General features: G+C 23.1%; 2 protein-coding genes and 1 non-coding gene across 3 annotated transcripts in view; 2 read left to right on the top strand and 1 right to left on the bottom strand.

Annotated features, from left to right (window-relative positions):
* Positions 1 to 16,899, top strand: part of LOC122507003 (repressed by EFG1 protein 1-like) — a 51,987-nt gene extending 35,088 nt beyond the window's left edge. Inside the window, exons 3-5 of the mRNA XM_043619477.1 lie at positions 10,871 to 11,020; positions 11,550 to 11,769; positions 14,059 to 16,899. Of these exons, the coding sequence (XP_043475412.1) occupies positions 10,871 to 11,020; positions 11,550 to 11,769; positions 14,059 to 14,315 (627 nt within the window). The 3' untranslated portion in view covers positions 14,316 to 16,899. The remainder of the gene's footprint in view (positions 1 to 10,870; positions 11,021 to 11,549; positions 11,770 to 14,058) is intronic.
* Positions 1,891 to 5,018, bottom strand: LOC122507005. Its single transcript, XM_043619480.1, has 4 exons — positions 4,884 to 5,018; positions 3,228 to 3,332; positions 2,651 to 2,818; positions 1,891 to 2,355 (listed from the first exon to the last, which is right to left on the bottom strand). The coding sequence occupies exons 1-4, from the start codon at positions 4,941 to 4,943 to the stop codon at positions 2,164 to 2,166; spliced, it is 525 nt and encodes a 174-aa protein (XP_043475415.1). The 5' UTR covers positions 4,944 to 5,018; the 3' UTR covers positions 1,891 to 2,163.
* Trnap-ugg lies at positions 12,244 to 12,315 on the top strand. Its single transcript has one exon. It is a non-coding gene; the product is annotated as a tRNA-Pro (tRNA).
* Positions 16,900 to 22,748: the final 5,849 nt, after the last annotated feature.

Here is a 22,748-nt window from a genome sequence, read left to right as displayed (position 1 = left end):
TTTCTTGTTTCAACATTCTCGAATTTTTCAGATGCTTTCAGCACTAATTGTCTGAATTTTAAGTTCTAAGTTTGATTAAATAAATTTTTGCAAAAATAACAAAAGTGTAGTAAAGAAACAGATTTTTCTTATAGTACCTAATAAAGAGTTGAGAATAATTCAAAATTAAGGTAAAGTTTCTAGTCTCAAAAATTAAGAAATCCAGAGCATTGTAATTTGTAAATCTTAATTTTGGAATAATTTAAAGATAAAATGCCAGCAATGCGGATATTCAAGGGGGTAGACATTCAAAAGAGCCGCACCTGAACCCAAAGTATCGACCCAAATTGTAGTTCTCTCTCTTTCTCTCTCACTCTCTTCCTCTAACAATTCCCATGATATCTTTTATTCTTATTAAACGAACATCTTTGCAAAAATAAACACCTTCACTCTTTAATGCTAAGTTCAAAAAAGAAGAGAAGAGTAAGCAAAGCAAGTACCATACTTCTTTATGAAATTTCAAAACGGGTACTTTTTTCTTTTCAAAGCTACTATTTTTTAAATTAAGATTTCTTTTATTGAATCCTAAGAAGAAAGCTGTCAAACTAAAACCAAAAACCCCAGGGTTTTTTGACACACTTTACCTTTTAGGATCCAATAAAACAAATTGTAGTACCATTTTATTTTTAAAATTGGTTCTCTAGATCTAATTTGAAAACTATTTCTATTACAGAGTTTCAACAACTTTATTTTATTCCATACTTTAAGAATTTTAGCATAGCACTTCTGTGTATCTATTTAGGAATACATGTAAAGGATCAAAGTTTCTCAAGGAAAAGAGACAAAAGTACAAGTTGAGTCACTGATGCAAAACAAGCTCTCTCATTTTCCGGCCAATCGATTCCATTTATGGAGGTTTTCTTTTCTCAAAAAGCAATATCTAGTCTAATAAAATTTTGCAACTGTACTAAACTTTTGAAACAGACAGATATTTTCATGCATATCCTATATTTTTAAATATATATACGAACACTGGAGAGACGGAATTACATTTTTCATATGTATATACTGTTACAATATCTATATATGAAACTAATCTGTTATCTGAGAGAGTTGAAAATTTATTACGTTAAGTTTACAGTAGAATGTAATTCAAAAAGTTGATTCCTTTATAGTTACAGACTTTAGTGCAAAAGAGAGAGAGAGAGAGATGAAAAAAAGTACACAATTTTTAGCAGGAAAATCCATTGTAAATTAATTTAACTTTTGTCATTTTTGGGTCAAACAAATATAACAACTAAAGCAGTTCATTGTCGGTAGAAAAAAATGGAATCGCAACGTATAAAATTAACTCTTTTTATATAGTAAAATTTGTAGTCTTGAAAGTTAAAATAAGCTTCGAAAAATGTTACTTAGAATTTTTAGAGATAAAAATGTTACTAATTTCCATTATTTCATAGTGAGTTTAAAAAATATTTAATGACCTCTAAAACCTTTTAAACAAGTATTTGATTCGTTCAATTCTTTACAATCTCGACAAAAAAAAATTGTTTTCGACGCTGAGAGGACATTAAAATTCTACACAGAATTTTTTTTTAGCTGAAATCCGCATTGTACAAATGCCAAAAAAGTAAAGTTATCCACTCAAAATATTCCTTGTTAATAAAAAATAAAACTTCAAGATAATCGAATGGAAAATAAAAATACCCATTAAAATGAAATAGAACAAGTTGAAACTACTTTTACTATACAATTTCCCGGCGAGAAAACTTCTCACTTTTGATGGAAATTGGGTTTCTTCTAACCCTAGAGTGAAAAAAAAGCAGCAAGGGCAGAATTTTATGATAAAAATGAAAATGTACAAGTAATTTTAAAGAGAATTTTTATCTCTATTTTTTGTCATTACTTCTAAATCGTATAATCTTTATTACAAGACATTTTTATGGTTCCTGTTGTTATAAAATTATTTTAGTAACACTAACACCACACATAGGAAACATTTGCTTAAAAATATGAAGTGTACAATGTTTTTAAAAACGTATAGAATCAAAAAAGAATTTCTAATCTCTAATTATCATTTCTCATTTCTCTAATTTTCATTTTCGTAAATTTTTAAGGATATAAATTGATTTAAATTAAATTAGCTTATTAGTTAACTAAACCAAACAACTATTAGACATCTGATTAGATAATCAGAAATCTTTTTTTGTAACACTCTTGAATAAAGACAAATTGCTGAAATGGAGTTGCAAGATCAGTAACAAATCTAATATTCAATCTTTTTGCCAAGTCTACTTTATCCGTTACTTCATTCTCCTTTTTTCGGGTTATTTGCAGTATTCCCTGCTTAGCCTCCCTTATTTCTCTTTCACTGCTCTATTGAAAAAAAATGCATATGAATATTTTTAATGTTATCTATAACGTATGTAAGCAAAAATGTATATATTTCCAACAGTCTTTTAAATAAAATTACTGCTGATATAGTTTTAAGCACATCAAGCATTATCTTATAATTCATGAATATGATTGAGGGAAAAAATTTAAATTTTTAAATTTATCAATATTTTTCACTTAGCGTTTGCTTAAATTTTAAAACTGTTTTTTATAAATAAATTTATAAATTTTATCGACTGTTGTAAGTACATACTGATTGTTATTTTTCAAAACTCACTTGTTTTATGTCTGCAACATAATTTCTGATATTTGTAACAAATGTTTGTAATTCAGAAATATTTCGCGTCTTGTCATCAAGAAGTTGATTAATTCTATTATTGTTTTCCTCAATCGCCTTAATGCATTGTCTATTTAAAAGCTTACGACTTCTTAAAACTTCCTGCGCCTTAACAAGGAATTTAAATTATATAATTGTTTGATCTTCTGATTCTTATTACTACTACTATTATATTATTATTACTATTACTTATATTTATATTATTATTATTATTATTATTATTATTATTAATTATTTTTATTTTTATTATTAATAATATTATTATTATCTACTATTAATATTAACAAATAAAATATGTTTTGATTCTTCTGTTTGGCTTAAGCCATTAGGCCAAACAGAAGAATCAAAACATCTTTTATTTATATAATTTTATGGCTTCCAAAAATATTGAATTATTAATATTAATGTTGCTACTGTTACTATTATTTCTATTTCTAACATTATTGTTATTACTTTTTTTTATTATTACCTATATTATTATATTATAAACAGTATCATTAAATTAAAAATGTATTACCAAACTTTTTCGTCGTGATTGAATTTCAATTTTAACTGGATCTATAAAATATTCAATATCATGACACCTTGACAATAAATAATCTAATTCTCCATTAACTGCATCCTAAGAAATTAAATATAAACAATTTTTTAAGTCACGTATATGCAATAACAACCACGTTTGTTCAAAATACTAAAAAAAGGAATTATTTCCCCTTCCACCAAAGGATAAAAAATTAATTTCTGCTTTTTTTCATATTTAAAATTCGAAATTGTGTCATATTGGACTAATTTTAATTTTGACTCAGTTTCTTCCTTTCTTATAAACAAACAAAAAAAAATGTTTAAAACTCTTAAACACTTAAAAACAAAATTATAGGAAATTAGCCTATTTTTAAAGTTTAAAACTAAAAGATTATGTCAATTTTAAACTTGAAATAAAAATTTCATAACATAAAATCTTAAGCTCAAGACTAAAATCAGGGTTGCTACAAAAATTTAATTTTGTAATTTCCCTGATGCTTCCCTAACTTTTTCCTGATTTTCTGATTTCAATTCAATTATTATTCTTTAGAATTTTTAACTAAAATTTTTCTTGAAATCAATTATTTTTAATAATTTTCAAATCCATTTGTTTGCAATTCAATTTTACACAAAATTTCGTTTATTCAAAAATTCTTCAATTAATTATATATTAGAAAATAAAAGTATGAAATAATTTTATTAGTTAAAAGTATGAAAAAATTCAGATTTAAAGATTTTAATTTAAAACCTTTTCAAAATTAAATTATTTATACAAATTTACGCTGTAATATTTTTAATGTTCAATTATCTAAAATTTTAACTGAAATCCATTTTTAATCAATATTTATTAGAAAATTTTACGAGAATTCAATTATTTATTTCTTTTTTATACAATCAATTAAATACAAAAATAAATAATTTAATAGAATGTTTCTCAAAACTGAATTCTTATTAAGAATTTTATCAAAAATTTTTTAAATCATTAAATTATTTCGAAGAATTTTAATAAAATTTTTAAGAATAATTACAATTTTTTCGAGGAATTCGCTTTTATTATTTATGAAAATAATTGAATTCCTAAAAAAATTTTTATTATTTTCGAAAATAATTGAATTTGTGTAAAAAATTGCATAGTTTATGAAAATAAATGGAATTATTACGAAGAAATTTCTAACAAATTTGAAAATAATTGAATTTCCATGATATTATTATTATTTATGAAAATAATAGAAATTTATCAAAATTTGTTTAATTATATTGAAAAATTTTATTAAAATTTTGCCAAGAAATTTATTAAATTTTTTGAAAATAATTGAATTTTGGAGAAGAGTTTTATTATTTATAAAGATAATTGAAATTTTGACGAGAACTTTGTTAAACTTTTAAACATATAATTGAATTTTTGCAATCATTTCTAACTTCTCCAAAATGCAAATTTTTTTATTGTTTTTAACTAAAATTCTTCTATAAATCTATAAATCCTAAAGAAAAATTTTATTTATACCAAATATAATTTATTTGAGTTAAATAAAAGTAAATTTGTCTCAAATTCTAATAAATTGTTGTAAATAAATATTTTATTTGACACAAATACAATGTTTATTTGATTATTATTTTTAATGTTAAAATTTTATTAAAAGTAAACACTTACATCAGCATTGCTGCTAACAACGATAGTGATTGTAAATATTAGAGTAAACAATTTTGACATTTTTTTGTAAATTCTATTTTCAACTTATATAATAAATATCTACGATATTCTATATCGTAAAGAATTTAATTGAAATTGAAAACATTTATCCCGCTTTATATACAGATTGGTATAAATAAATTTAGATAATTTATACTATACAAACAAAAATTTATATGTATCGAGTTTATTTTAGAAACCATTCAACGAATAATGTAATTTATTCTCTTATATGTATAGGCCAAGTTGAAGTCCACAACGTTGATCAACGAAAAAAAATTGTTCATTAAGTAAATTAATTAAAAATTACGCAGAAATATTGACAAAAAAGCGTATTTAGAAAAAAAGGATTGATATTTATGTTTTGATAATAATTATTTTACAATTAAATATTAAATTAAAAATAATACTTGATTGCATTAAATAAATTTTTTTCGTTGATCAACGTTGTGGACTTCAACTTCGTATGTATAGCTGATTCATTGTAAATACATTATCTAATTGATTACAACTGCATATCAATTCTAAAGAAACTAAAAAGCGGATATTTTACATAAATTAAATTTTGTTTATTGTTCCCTCACATTCATCGAGATTTACTCCACTCTTAATTATATTTATAGATCCAATTTATAAAATATTCATAAAATTTATACAATATATTCGTAAAATTTATACAAATTATACAATTTAGAGGAAAAAAATATTTAATTTCCCCCAAAACAAAAAAAAATTTGACAATTCAAGTGTAAAAAACACATTTCTATTCACTTCAAGGCAAAAAATGTTTGAGGAAAAAAATACGAAATTTGAAATTAATAAAAAAAAAAAACACTTTAATACCTTTGACTCCCGATAACATTCATGGAAATTTTTTTTTTACACTGATTAAAGTAAAACACATTTACTGATCAATTTTTACGATTCGTGAGGCAAAAAAAAAGACATGGAAATAAAAGTCGCATGGAGCATTTCTTGTCATAAAAGAAAATTGCTGTTTTTTACGTTCTCCCTAAAGTCGTCATAGCTATACATTCGAATGTACTTCTCTTCTCGACTAAAAAAAGTTTGTGCAACAGAATTCAATTTAATGGAATCAGCTCAACTTTTTCGTTCTCTATATATAATAAAAGATTATATCAAAAAGCAGAAAGTAATAATTCAAAAAAAGAGAATATATCAAATAAAAAAGAGAGAGAGAAAAGGATTTTTATAACTTTACATCTATATTAAAATTCACTAATTAACTTTATGATCATCGTTTAAATTCGTAAAAAATGTGCGAAGAATAACAAAACATTTTCGAATTAACACCTTATAAAGTGACACTAGAAATTTTTCTTCATTATTTATTATATTATTTCTCTTTTTTTTCAACAATGAGCTTTAATCCCACGAGCTTTTGATACAATCTTTTTTTTTCGAGAGAGCTATATAGAGAGCAATAAAAATTTAGCTCGTGCGAAATAAAGAATGATATACGAGGAGGAATTAACTCTTTCTGACTTTTCACTGACGGGACAATTATATTTCAAAAATTAAATTTAAAACATAAACGAAATTTCTCTCTATTATACATATATATAATGCACTCATCTATGAAAGAACCATTAATACACTTTGGAATAATCCAGTCACATTTGCATATAAATGCTTTTTTTCATTATCACACAAATTCTACTGAAAATGAGAATTTTTTTTTTTTATTTTCCTAACTTGAATGTGGATCACTAGATGTATATATTACAAAAAAGAGAGAAAAGAGAGAAAAGAAAGAAGAAGAAAATGAAAAAAACCTAAAAATAAGTAATCATGAAAAGAAAAAATAGTATATTCAAATATCATAATGACCGTTTTCTTTTAAAAGGAGAAAACATGGACATTTTGAGAAAGATTATTTTTTACCATTGTCAAGTGTAAAGTACTTTACTTCAGAAAAAAAGAAGCCTTAATGACGACTACTTTTCTATTCATGAACATCAACTCTTCTTTGAAAGAAAAATCCTGGCCTCTTATATGATGCCTCTTCTGTAACACTTTGACATTTAGTTTTTAAAAAAAAACCATACACGATATGTGCGATTCAAAACGATGACTAAATATTATAGCCAAACTACATTTTTTTATACCAACAATTTTTTTCACTAATAGCAACACTTAAAAAATAAAACTATTGTAAGAATTTGTTACACTTTCATAAAAAGTGCGAGAAAATAAAATGCCACTTATATTCTTAAAATTTAGGATTTTTAATTTTAATAATTTGCCCGTATGCTTTTGAATAAATAAATAAAAGATTTTTATAAAATCGATAGAAAAAAGGAAAAGACATTTTTTCTTAATATTTTATCTGGGTCATCAAAACTATAGAAAATGAGACAATGCTCCGTTGCCTTTGACATTTGAAATGCACCGACACGTAATTTTCCCCATTTATATTAAAATCAGTCTCTCGTGTATAGTTTATTTGCATATAATTTTAAATTAGAAACAACGCGATATAGACAAACCATGGATATCTTATTGACATAATATTTTTGAAGCCTATCATTCAAAACTCTATATAATAAAAAAATATTTGCTTCAAATAAAATTTTTCTCAGGGCGTATATATTATTTAGGTAATAAGTGTTATTTATATATAGGACTTAAATGTATATTATTTATTTATATATAAAATTTATAATTTTATATATTATAATTATCATGAGAGAAAACTGGAGGACACAACTAATTATTTTTTCACGTTTTCCGCCTCAACACTTTCTTTACTGATGCAACTTTATTGGATTTTCAGAAAACGACATTTCAATTATTCGGTGCAAGTGCATTTTTCGCATCAATAACTATTTATTTTTTGTTAAACTTTTTTTTCACAATTAAATTTACAAAAATATAGTTCGACGAAATAGAATCTGAATTGTAGAAAAAATAACAAATTTTCTATTAAAAACCAGGGATGTCACTAAAATTTAAATTTCTTTTTCCCTGACTTTTCCTGATTTTCAGACAAAATTTTGACTTTTTCCCTGACCCTAAATTCAAACTTTTTTAATTTAAAATATTAATTTTAATTTGAACTTATAGTAATTATAGATGACAGAGTTACTGCAATTTCTTCAAAATTATTTTCATCATTTCAATTCAATTATTATTTTCTAGAATTTTTAACTAAAATTCTTCTTTAAATCAATTATTTTTAATAATTTTTGAAAAAGCTCTAGAGAATTTACAAATTCATTTGCTTACAATTCAATTTTATAAAACTTTGATTATTCGGAAATTCTTCTGTTAAATATTTAGAAAATAAAAACTTCAAATAATTTCAAAGAAAAATTAAATTAAACTATTTAAAAAAAATTAATTCTACAGAATTGTTAGTTAAGAGTATGCAAAATTCAAATTTTCAAAGATTTTAATTTAAAAACCTTTTCAAAATTCAATTATTTAGAAAAATTCATTGTATGGCTTTTTTCAATTATTATCTAAAATTGTAACTAAAATTTATTTTGAAATCCATTTTTATTAGAAAATTCTAATGAAAATTCAATTATTTAAATACAAAAATAATTTATTGAGCAATTGAATGTTTCTTAAAATTGAATTCTCGTAAAGAATTTTATCAACAAATTTTTAAATAATTGAATTCTTTTGATGAATTTTAATAAAATTTTTATGAATATTTACATTTTTCGCGGAATTATTTTAAAATTGTAGTAAAAATAATTGAAATCCTGTGATGAGTTTTATTATTTATGTAAATAATTGAATTTTTGTCACTGAACTTTAATAAAGTTTTTAAAATAATTGAATTCCTGAGAATAATTTTATTATTTATAAAAAGGATATTATTTATGAAAATAATTTGATTCTATCAAAAAATTGTATTAAAATTATATTGAAAACAATTCAATTATTATAAAGAATTTCATTACAATTTTTTTAAATAATTGAATTCTGTCAAAGAATTTTTAATATTTTAGTATTTATAAAAATATTTGAATTCTTGTAACGATTATTATTACAATTTTTTAAAATAATTGAATTTTTGAGAAGAATTTTATTAATATTTTTTGAATTTTTTCTAATAACTATATTAAAATTTTTTTAAATAATTGAATTCTTTCAAAGAATTTTATTCAAATTTTTAAGAATAATTGTATCTTTTGCGGAATTTATTTAAAATTGTATTAAAAATAATTGAAATTCTGCGATAAATTTTATTATTTGTGAAAATAATTGAATCTCTGCAAAAAATTTCATTTTTTTATGAAAATAATTGAATCTCTACAAAAAGTTTCATTACTTATAAAAATAATTGAATTATTGCGAAGAAATTTATAAAAATTTGTAAATAATTGAATCCCTACAAAATTTTTATTATTTATAAAAAATAATTAAATGTTTGCCTAGATTTTTACGGAAATTTTTATTAAATAATTGAATTCTTTTGGAAAATTTTATTAAAATAGTAGATAGGTACTAAAAATCATTAAATTTTGGAGGAGCATTTTATTATTTAAAAAAAAATTTTGAATGTAATTGAAAAATTTAACTAATTTCTCAGAAGAATTTAAATTATTAAAATTTTTCAAAAGTCTTTTTTTTAAAGTTCTTTATAATTTCTAATAAAATTAATTAAAAATTAAAATTTTCTAAAATTTCAAATCAATACCTTTTTTGAAGTTCATCTATTTATGAAAATTGCAACGAAACTCCTTTAAAATTCAATTAATTTTCAAATATTTTAGTAAATTCATTCATTAAATAATTTCATAGTTTGAGACATAGTTTAAGACAAACAAAAAAGAGACGAAAATTCAAAATTTTCTCATGAATTCTAAAAATTAAATTTTTTCCACTACATCTCTTTATGGGACTAAATATAAATTTTCTTTAAAATTAACTTTTTACATATTCTCATCAAAATTGAGAAGCTCTTGTTTCTAACAAAATTAGAATGAAAGTAACAATATCTCGTATAGTCCCTTTGAATGTTAAACTTCACGAACCTAATTATTACTATTCCAATATATACGTACAGCCTCCATTATTATACTCTAGACAAACGTATATGTATATAGTAATATTATTTCTGAAAATTACATCTTAGCCAATATAACGGAAATGGATTTAGCTATATACGTATATAACAAAGGAAACTTTAAACTTGTCACGTCAGAGTTTATTGAAAGGCCGCTTTCAAGAAGTGCAAGTATATCTATATAGATATATTCAATTCTCTTGAAGAGCAGGTCACGACATGCAAAATGTCATAAGCTATATACACATCGACATCAAAAACTGTACAGCCTGTCTGAATCAAGAAGAATCTATTTCGAAAATTCGACCAATAAAACAAAGAGATATTTAGAAAGAAATCGATATTTTTCATTAACATCATCTATAATTACCATAATCGAAATTTTTCTACATATACACTACCATTATTCTTTTCCGTGCACTGTAAAAAATAAATCTTACTTTCAATTTACTTCTGACTAAAGAAGTTTAGATTAGAACCATTTTTTATTGAATTTTGGTCCTGAGAGTATAATTTTAAGTCCTAAAATAAACTCAATTTTAACTTTAAAAACAGGCTACTTTACAATCATTTTAGTTTTAATAATTTGAAGAATTTTTAGTCCAATTTCCTCGCCAATTTCCATATGGAAATTGTCCTAAAAATGCTTCAAATTAATATATATTAAAACACCACAAAAAACATTCATCTAATTTTAGTTTTAAGATGTGAACAGTTTCAGACTTTGTTTTTACTTAATCTAGTTTTAATTTTAAAAATAGGCTGATGCTTTTTAATAATTTTGGTTTTAAGATGCAAAACGGTTTCAGACTTTCTTTATTCGGTGTGAATGCATTAATTATTATATATAATACTTTTGAAAAAAAACTGTTTGAAAAATGCAAATATTTATTGTTTGTTGCAGATATTGAGTAATAGGCCAATGAGCATATCATATGACAGTAGTGATCTGGAGACGAATTGGCGAGATAGTGAATTTATAACGGAATGTTTGTGCTGGCATAATGTTTATCGACAACGACATAACGCTGCACCATTAACGATGTCACCGCAGGTAAAATAAAGCTTGTCAAGTGCAGATATCAAACCTACACTACTTGAATTTACTGTTAACGTTCCTCGTTAACAAAAACGACATTACTATATGTATACACAGAACATGCAGTAGTGTTATAATGTCATACTCATAAATTATAGTTTATACGCTTTATACGTCTATTCTGAATTCTATTTGCCATGTGATTAAAAAATTTGTTTAAAACTTGTCAGCTTTCAAAGCGTACCTAACAATATTATAATTTTAAACCGAAAGAGTTTAAAAAAACTACTTATAAATACTCAAAAAAAAATGTTCTATTACATTTATTTACGAACTTCTTTAATTGTAAAATCCACAACTTTTTTTTTAAATAAATATTTAATTATTATTTTTTAATAGGAAAGAATATTATAAATTTTCATTTAAATGAATTCTAACAAAACTAACAAAATTCAGTCGACAAAAAGTCCCTATGTAAAATCGAAATTTCCTTAAAATGTAGAAGAAAATAATTTGTTCTTTTTTTTTAATAAAAATGTTGCAGCTGTGTGAATATGCTCAAACGTGGGCGAATCATCTAGCGCATACAAATACATTTTATTATCGTAACGATCGAGAAGTTGGGCAAAATTTATATTGTCGACCGGGTGGAGGTGTGCCTTGTGATGTGGCAGGACAAGAGGTTGCCGCTTATTGGTATTCTGCTGTTAAACAATACGATTTCTTAAAAGAACCCGATGTCCTACATGCCAACGTAAATGCAGGTAAATAATAAAAGCAGGCGAAAGATATATAAAAATAAACCCCAAAACACCAGCTAAACCCTAAAATACAAAATTATTTCATTATAATTCCTATTTCAATATATTTCTCTCCTTTCACTTTCAAAAAGTATTTAAAAATGAAATATAAAAAATATAAAAAACAAAAATAAAACAAAAAATATAAAGTAATAAACATAAATAAAATAAATAAAATTATTATAATTAACTTACTGCATTAATTTCAATGACTAATAAATAATTTTATGAAATTGGAGAAAAAATATCAAAAATAAAAATATGGAGCAATTTTTCTTAGAATCGTGTATTTAGCGATAAGAACTGAGTACGAATCAAAATATAAATAACACTATCTCAGCGACTATTATTATTGATAAAAAAGAAATACTAACATATCGAACTTTCTCTTGTTCCGTTAAGAATCGAGTGAGTATTTAAACGAATGTATATAACAACGGCTCAATGGTCTAGGGGTATGATTCTCGCTTTGGGTGCGAGAGGTCCCGGGTTCAAATCCCGGTTGAGCCCGTTTTTTTTTTATTTTTTTTACTTTTATTTTTTCTATTTTTAGTAAAATATCTGAGATTTCAAATTTCTAAATTGTAAAAGTTAAAGTATCCGAAAATTGGTTCCTCTATTTCTTTATTAATTTATTTAATATACTTAGAAGTACCCGCCGTCATATTATACATTGCATATAGTATAATGTATAGTATAATATAATATAATACAAAAATAATATAAAAATAATATAAAAATAAAAATAATAATAATAATAATAATAATAATAATAATAATAATAATAGAGTAGAATAACATAATATTTTATTATAAAAAATATAACGATAATGAAAAAGAAAACTAGGTTCTTTTAAATTTTAATTAAATTTCCGAATTTTCATAATTCAGCTTTTTTGCAAAATGCTGAGTGATGTATATTTTTTTATCAGTCTTCGTTAAGCCCCAACTGTTATAATCTATATCGAAATCAAGTTTTTGTTGAACATTAAAATGTAAATCACAATTGTTGAAATTCCATTTCCTGTATAAACTTTATAGTCGTTTTTTATCACGATAATCCTGAATTTTCATTACAAGATACTGCAAATTGTGCAGATATCAACGGAATTAAACATTTAATATTTTATAGAATAAAAAATATTTGATATATTTCAAATATCACAAGAGAATATATATAGAAATGAAAATCCAGACATTAAAAATTTATAAATAATGTTAATTTAATAAGCATAAAATAAAATGCCAAAAAAATGAGATTGAAAATTTTTTATTAAACAATATTCTTCCATAGGGAAACAATATGGTATATTTATTATTTTTAAAAAGAATATACTCTGCAATAACTTACAATAACAAAAATACGAATTTTCTTGTTTTGGCATTTTTATCTGTCTATAAATCTCTATATTTTATAAATAAAATAAAACATCAAAGTAAAAAGGGATTTCACTTTGAGTTTAGAATCTTTTGTGTTTGTATTATTGGTATGTCCCTGACCTTTTTTTTCTTGTGTGTGTTAAATCACTCGAATTTAATATCTCTCTGCTCTATGACATTGCAAAAAATCATTCATTCCAAGAATTGATTGTTTCGAACATTGGAAAATTATTTCATTCATAAAATTATAATTCTAAAATCAATTTCAATAAATATAGAAGCAGTCAAAGAGTAGCTGAAGAAGGGTAATAAACTATTTGCATACTATTTGCAATAAATGTTATATGATTGTTTTACTAAACGTTTCTTCAATAGAAAATATTAAAGTGCATCCTTCTTGTTGCTTGATAATCATAAAAAGCTTAATTTAAATCGTTTTAAAGAATTTTATTCAAATTTAAAGTATAGTGTAAATTCTCAAACAGGGAAAAAAGTAGCTTTTAGTGTTTCAAATAAAAAAAAGTATCCAAATAGTAGCAAATCGTAAAAAAAAAGTAGTAAATACAGTAGAGGCCCCATTATCCGAACTAATATAGTACTAAAACGGCTAAAACTTTAAGTAAAACTAAAAGGGGTATAAAAAATATAAACAGAAAAGTAACTATCAAGAATAATTGGAAGCAAAACAAAGTATCAAGTAATCTTCTTCTAGCACACATTCTGTAAACTAAGGATTAAAAATCTACTATAACAATATTTGCACATATGCAATTTCCATAGTCCTTCCCCATAATATCTCTCAACATACATATAATAATATATGTGTTTCTTTCGCATTTATGTTCTCCTGATCCAATGTTCTCCTGTGCGCAGGTCATTTCACGCAGCTGATCTGGGCCAGCAGCCGACTCTTTGGTGTTGGAAAGGCAAGGAGTAGGAGCGGCAAAATAATTGTGGTTGCCAACTATCAACCCGTGGGAAATATGTCAGGACATTTTCAGCGAAATGTTTTACCCCCAATGCCCGAAAGTGCCAATTCACTCCTACCCCCACCATCTAGAATTCGCCAAAGTGAGACCCCAGTATCTGAAATGTCCTCGAGTAGCAATAGTAGTGCAAGTACACAATAATACAGTCAACCAAACTGCCTTTTCTGTGTCTGCACGAAACGGGGCGAGCAACGATGAATTTACTGAATTAATCTCACGGTAATGTGATCAAATTTTCGAAAAAGAAAATTTATTCAAGTGCTGAGACATCTGCATTAGGACATCATCATCATACAAATGAAAAACGAAGAAACCGTTGAAAATCGAAAAATATGTCGGTATTATAGTCGAAATTATAAAATTGGAGAAAACAAAATTTTTATATGCGCAACGAAGAAGGTATATTGTAGACAATCAGAAACAATCAATTTTAAAAATTAAGAAATCAAGAAATTTATTATGCTCTATTGCTCAATGTGCATCAGAAGAATCTAAGAATTGTTCTTTTTCGGATTTGTGAAAACAAACTCTGATATCAAATTCATTTCTGAATTTCCTTTCCAACTATTTTATATAACAAACAAACGAAAATCATTAGTTGTTTTAACAATACGATCCTCAAGAGACAATTTGGATCTTCTTTCGCTGGAATGTAGAAAAAGGAGCTTGATCCTCAACCATATTTCTTGTTTATCCAAATAATTTTTAAAAAAAACTCCAAACTCCTTCCTTCGAAATATGATCCAAAGTCCTGTCACACATAAATTGCAAAGAGATAATGCACCTAATTTAAAATTCGGTCATTCCAATAAATATATCGTAAAGAGGGAAGAATTTCTCCAAATCCATTACATATTCATCGAGTAATGGTTATGAATGCGGAGGGAAAGTTTAGAAATTTATATGATAAAATGATTATCGTACAGTTTCTCTATATATTTTGTGGTTAAATGGGAATTGAGTAAACGTCATTAAAATAGCATTTGGAATTATCGAAACTTGAAAACTATAATCCAGAGTCTCGTTACCGTGAGATGCATACTCTAAATGATTCTGCCTTCCAGAATCGAAGTGTGATAAAATGGAGCCTTACACTCGAATCTTTCGAGTCTTAAAAATCCCACAAGATACTTCAAAAATATTCTTAAACTTCTTCGATTCTCTAAATTCGTTCCTCTCCTGTGAGACTGAAATCAAATTCGAAAAATATTTGCCAGAATATGCGAAAAATGGATCTAGCATATAATTACACAAATTACAATCTTTCGGTTCCTGAATTTTCGCAAAATCGAAAAGAATTTTTAAGTTTCCCTGAACGTATTTTTGACTCTCGAGTGGCATTTTCATTTCTAAAAACAGTAATAAATTTTGGTACTATAACTTGAGGAACTACTTTTCCTTAATTACTTTTCAGTTATTTTATTTCGTGCAGATTCTAAATCCATTTTTCGAATATTGTATAGAAAAAAAAACATCATAGGCACGCTTCTTGATTAATTTTTAAGAAGCAAATTTGACTTGCGTTGCGGATAAGAAAAAGCAGTGGATTAATTAATAAGAGGTTCCCAAAGATTTCTATCAACGAAAAATCGTGATATACAAAACAAATCACTGCTTATCGCGTGTTAGGCTGATGTATAAAATAGTTTTTAACTAATAAACGCAGCAGGCGAGGCTACAATCAGAAACATTATCACGATAAAAGCTGCTCACGAATCTAATGTATATAATATGTAAATTAATATCTTGTAAGTAATCAACTAAATAATGATAATTACTATTTAGAATGAAAAGTAGAAATTAATTAACACATTTATTGCTCCGCCTTCAAATTGACGTTTAAAATCATTTTTCTTTTCAAAATACCGCACAAAATAATATTTCAAAACTCTTAAGTATTTTAAATCTTCAATTTCTATATTTCAATTTTATATAGTTTCGACTTTTCATATAAGACTGAAATAGTTTTAAAGGACAATTAAAACTATAATTATTTACTTTATAGATCCAATTTGAACAATCAAATTTATTCCACAATTATTATATAATATGTTAAATCATTTTTGTACTCAAATTTCAATCATCACGCAATTAAAAACTTTGTATTTAAAATTATTGCTTTTATGCGCACAAATGTATTATTAACCATTATAATTATTGTAAACAATTATAAAAGGAAAATTTGCAAGTACATAGCAATATTCGTAAATCAAAAACAAGGAAATAATCAGAATTCAACGGCATTAAACGTCAAACAGGTGATAAAAAAGAAAAAGGTTTAAAAATAATTGCCAAATTATGCTGAGCCTTCGCTTCTGCATTCTACGGGTGCCAAGGCCATAAATAGCAATATTTAATTAAAGTAGTCATCAGTGCGGTGTATTTGATATTCAGTTCCATTTACCGATTATTTGAGAGTGACTATAACAATAATAATCAAGTTAAGTAAGTATTTTTTGTACATCAATGTGTATGCGGTTAACGTTTCAAATATAAGAAATATTAAAATTAGATAAAACATTTTTTCGGTAAATGATACTAAATACCAAACTCACACTAATAAAAATAAATTTTTAATTTAAACGCGGTGCCTCGTAAAACTTTGTATTACAATTTATATATATTAATGCGAACGATATTATATAAAAAAAAAGCGTTTATCAATGTGATTACGTCAATGTTTATGCTTTTACTATTAATTTTGATTAGAAATTTCTAATATTAATGCGCCATATATTAAATTTTAAAATTAAATTTTAATAATAATTAATAATTATCTCTTTATTCCATAATTTAAATTTAGAATATAGGTGGTGCAAAATAATAAAAAATAAATTACTTTTTTTATTATATAACTTTTTAAGGAAGAATCCGTCAAACAATCGAAATAAAAGTTAGATTAATTTCGTGTTTTAAAATAAAAATAAAAATTAAATTCAACAAAATTCAATTTATGAATAAATAAATTGAAAATTCGTTTCGATAGAAGCGTAAAGAATTTAATTTTCAACATTTTCAACAATTTAAAGTTGCATTTGAACAAAAATTACAATTTTCTTTCAATAAAAACCAGACTCAACCTAAAAATTTTAAGTTCGGTTAAATAAAAAATTAAAATTAAATTAAATTAAATTAAATTAAAATTTTTTTTTTTAATTTTAATTTTTACAATCAAATAAAACTTTTAATTGTTTAGAAATAATTTTCTGACCCTCCCACCAAAACGACATTAAAATTTAATCTTTTTATTTTCAAATACGAAATTATGACATTGAACTAACTTTTATTTTGACTGCACGTCAGATTCCTCCTTAATTTTTAAATAACATTTTTTTGAAAAAACTTATAAGAGATAAAATAAATAAATAGCAATAATTTTATGATTAAACTTTGAATTTCGTAAAAAAATTTTATAACATTTGTTTATAAAATTTATGTACAGAAAAAGTTTATCATATTTTTAATAATTTAACAGCTTACATTGAAAAGAAATTTATTTTACCCAAATAACCAATTATCAAACAAATATTTACTTGAATTAAATAAATTTTATTTAAACCAAGTAAATATTTATTTGAATCGAATAAATTTTATTTAAATCAAACAAATATTTACTTGAATCAAATAAATTTTATAGCAAAAAAAAAATATAATTCCCTACACTCCATAATTATATAGTTGGCAAAAAATTTAAAGTGCCTAGAATTAATTATTCTTCCATAAAACAAATTATTTTACAAAATATCAAATTGAAAATTAGAATTTCTGTTCATGAAAATAAATTATTTATTTTAATCCAAACCAGTGAACAAAAGAAATAATAAAACATAAGTAATGTTTAAATATTTAATTGCTCAAAAACTGTTCACTTATTTGTATATTATCATAATTATCATACTTTATATTTACTATTTAAAATTTTTCTTTTATAAAACTTTTACATCCAGAGAAATTTTCGTCTCAAAAATTATATGAGATAATTTCTAACTGAATGTTTTAAAGTTACATAACAAGTTTTACGATAAAAATATAAAAATAGAAGCATAAAAAAAATGTTATTTTTCGAAAAATGTTTTTAACGTTTCTTCTTTTAAAAAATACATAATAATTATAATAATATATTTATGTATACGTATAGTCAGAAAATGCGTAAAATAAAATGCGAAATCATTATGCACGTACACAAAGTAAATACACGTTTAAAAAAAATAGTGAGATATTTTATATCTTTATTACTAAAGGATATGCATGAAGCGAATGATATTACGTATTTTTTCATTTTGACAAAGAACATAAAATAGAAAATTCTGTATTAAAATTTTGCTCAAACCGCATTTTGCACCACGAATCTAATTATTCAATTTTTCGTTTCGAAAAATAGAAAAATAAAAAACAAAAAATTCGAAGTAATTTAAAAAATTTGAAAAAAATGAATAATTCAAAAAAGTGCTTGCTTCAGAAAAAAAATTTAAATACTAGTACTTTAAGAATTACGTATAAAATATGAATAGAAAATTTAAAACTATTTTTCACTTATTTTAAGAAAGAAAAAAAAATTGAAAAGTGATAATTTTTTTGGACATTCTCATCAATTTTAAAAAATTTAAATTCAAAAATCTCATTAAACAAATAAGTAATTTAAAAAGAACAATCATTTTAAATAAATATGTTTATAATTCTTATGATTGTGTTACTATTTTTAAAAAATGACAAAAGAGTCATTTATAATATGTTAAAATCAAACGATATCCTAAGAATTTTGATATAGCATTTATTGAAAACTATTTTTAGTCATATATTAAAAATGAATATAATATATAAAAAAGTATTTAATATAAAAAGATTTTCTTTTCAATTCAATTATATATTAAATATATTAAAAAATATGACATATATTTACTTCCGTAATTATGCGCTTGCATCTAGAAATCATTAAAGAAAAAAAATATTTTAAATGTGCTTCTTAAAGCAGCAACCGTGAGCTTTTTATTAGACTTTATCAAAGAGACAAATCATTAGATTAAAAATATCTACCTTGAAGAGAAAAATTTTCATGTGAAATGAAGGACAATTTTACATATATAGGTATAAATAAAAATAATATGTATTCAAAAATAGAAACGAAAAACAAATCTTATCTTAATTTATATTTGTTATAAAATTTATTATATTATAATATTATATTATTTTATAGAATATATTAATTTATTATAATGTATTATTATTGCAATTACAATCAAAATATAATTATAATTTACAATAATAATTATAATACGTTAATTAATTAATATAAGATATAAAATAATGTAAAATAAAATAATAATAATAATTACAACATATTTAAATAATATTTAAATTTTAATTTAAGATTTATATTTAAATTTTAATTTAATTTATATTTTCCGTTTTGTCTTTTTCTGTTTATCAAAAAAAAATTTTATAAAAAGTAAATAAAATACACGAATTGCAAATATAATTTTAATTATAGTATGGGTGTATAATTTAAAAAAAAAATGTTAAAAGTTTATGAGAGTGTGTTTCAAGTTTGAATGAAAATGTAGGAAATAAATTAAAAAATGCGCAAATTAATAAGCAAATATAGAGATAAATCTCTATTACATTTTCTTATGAGAAAGACACGTGTGATACAGAAAGTAGATTAGTAAAATGTAGCGAACTATAAAAAATGAGATAAACTTCTCTGGGTAGTTCGTGAAAAAAGGTACTTTAGTGTACTATAGGAAAACAACTTTTCTCTCGCAAGCTCTCTTTTTATTTACCTTGATAATTGTATTTTATGTTGAAAATTACATTTTTTCTCTTAATTTTAATTATAAAACATTTTAAATTAAAATTTTAATTTATCTCTTTTGAAATTTTTTAATTTAAAATAATTCTTGAATTATTTTTTCAAATTACTTTTTTTTAAATTCATCCCCAACAGAGTTTAGTCCCCAATTTTTTCAGTTTTAATTTTTCAATTACTTTCATTTAATTTTTTTATAAAATTATATTCAATTTTTATTCCTCATTTTGTAAAATTATTTAATTTTTATTTAATTTCCTTCATTAAATTATTAAATTTTCATTGAATTTTTTTATTAAATTATTTAAGTTACAAATGAAATGACAATTTTTTACGAATTAGAAATTTTAATTAAAAACTGTTTTAATTTTCAAATATGCTCTATAAATTTAAATTAGTAGTTTTCTTCTAAAGTGTGCGAAAACTACTGATTCAAATTTAGAGAGTAATTAAAAAAAAATAAAAAGGAAAATATTCAACAAAATTTAAACAATTTATTTTTGTACTACTTATTTTGCAAGTCAAAAAAATTGTAAAGTATTATTTTTTTTGTCGAAAGCAAAAATAATGTAATATTTAAGCAACTAAACTATTTTGATTAGATCAACAAAATATGTTGTTATATCCTAATAAAGTTTTGATAATACTAATTTCAAAATTATTTCAAAAATTTATTGACAAAATACAAAAATTCGATTTGGGACAATAAATAATATCAAATATCAAATCACGATAAATATTTTGTTTTCAAAGAAAAATTCTACACAAATATCAAATAATAAGAAATATTGTTTTGAAAAAAATATACAAATATCAAACCGCAAAAATATTGTTTTCCAAAAAAATATTCTGTTTTGAAAAAAAATTGATTCACAAATATCAAAACACAAAAATTATTTTTCGAAAACAAAATTCAATAGCAGAAATATAATTTGTTTTGAAAAAAAAATTAAAGTTTATCAATTTTTTGTAAGTAGGAAAAAAAAGTTATTTGCAAGTTTGCTCAAAATGATTGTAATGTAAATATTTATTGTAGTTGAGATATTGACCTTTTTCACAGTCCAGTATAATGGATGTCAAGAGCAATTTAAAAGTTCGATTATTATATGATCGTAGACTTGACCGTGAAAAAGCAGAACGAAATTGTATCTCGCGAAATAGAAAGTGGGGTGAGGCGGAAATTAGATTGGCGCATTGCAGGTACCACGTTCTCAGCTGCTGTATCTCACTTTACAAACACTAAATTTTAATTATTAATCTATGATCACTATACTTTTTTTTATAGTCATTATTTCTCAATATTCTTTTAAAATTTAACTTCATTTTAAATTCAATTAAATTGCTCTTAAATAAGTTAAAAAGATTCAAGTTCAATGCGAGAGTAATAATTGAGTGCAAAAAATTTTTAATTACACTGAAAAAAAGTTTTATTTCATTCAAATAAACGTTTACTTGTCTATTATTAAATAAATATTTATTTGAATTAATTTTTATTCAGTATACCTATTGTATAAATTAATGCTAATTCATTATTCATTAAAAATTATAGTTAATTATTAATTTAACGAAAATGCTAATTGAATAATTAATATAAATGCTGATTAATTATTTAATATAGAAGCTAATTAATTATTTTATAAAAATTCTAATTAAATAACAGAACTTCTAATTATTCAATAAAAATTCTAGTATCTATTGAATATTTTAGTATTCTTTTATTAAATTAAATTTTTATTAAATTTAATATTATTTAATCGAACATTAATATTTTGAAAGATTTAAATATTTATTTCTTTAAATTCTTTTGAGCTAACTTGCAAAAAAAAATATAAATTCCAGTTCAAAAAGCAAATCGTCAATAAATAAAAATTAAATAAATAATAAATATTAAAAATTGATTCTATTTTGTTGAATACTTTAACTCTAAATTTATTAGGACGAAGAATAGGAATAATTCGAAATTTTTAAGCATGTAGAAAAGTACTTTTATAAAAATGATACTAAATATAGTGCTAAAATAAACTTTGGATTCCTAATAATAAATAATAAAACTGCATTTTACCAAAAACATAGATAGACGAGAAATTATTGGATTATACACACTGCATAATGCATATCCACTTAGACAAGTAGATAAATAAATAAAAAAAAAAATAAAATAAAAGCTTTGAAGGTGTTCGCTTAAAATACACATAATAGACTGCACACTTGTATAATTTAGATTTCATTATATACCAAATTAATCATCATTATTATATATTAATTAAATTTTTAAATTAAATTAATTTTTTAAAATTAGATAATAAGCCTAATAAATATTTTTACTAATCAATCTTTTTCTTCTTTAAAATCAATTATTTTGTTTTCTAAATAATTCATTTACAAACAAAAAAAGAATTCCTTTTGCAAATAGTTTTAATAAAATTTTACAAAAATTCTACGTTTAAAAAAACTCCAAGAAACAATTTTTAACTTTTTGGGTATGAAATGTAAAGAATTGAAGAGAAATATTTTGTTATCGTACCTACATTATTGACATGTAAATTTGAATGTAAGTGATGCTTTAAAAACAATATTGATATTAAAGATTTGTAATATATTAATTGCAAGAGTGCAAGAGTGGACTTTTTTTGTTGTTGTTGTTAAAAAAATAAAAAAATATATGTTGATGTGTTAAGTTTTTGTATATCATTCGTTATGTCACTTTTTAAATTGTGACAAATTGTATATGTAAAGCTCATTATTTATATTAAAAAAAATAGTGAATA

This window comes from Leptopilina heterotoma, unplaced genomic scaffold (genome assembly GCF_015476425.1).
Source record: "Leptopilina heterotoma isolate Lh14 unplaced genomic scaffold, ASM1547642v1 Lhet_44, whole genome shotgun sequence".
NCBI classification, from domain to species: domain Eukaryota; kingdom Metazoa; phylum Arthropoda; class Insecta; order Hymenoptera; family Figitidae; genus Leptopilina; species Leptopilina heterotoma.
The sequence above is the reverse complement of the archived record's forward strand: the minus strand, read 5'-3'. Positions and strand labels throughout refer to the sequence as shown.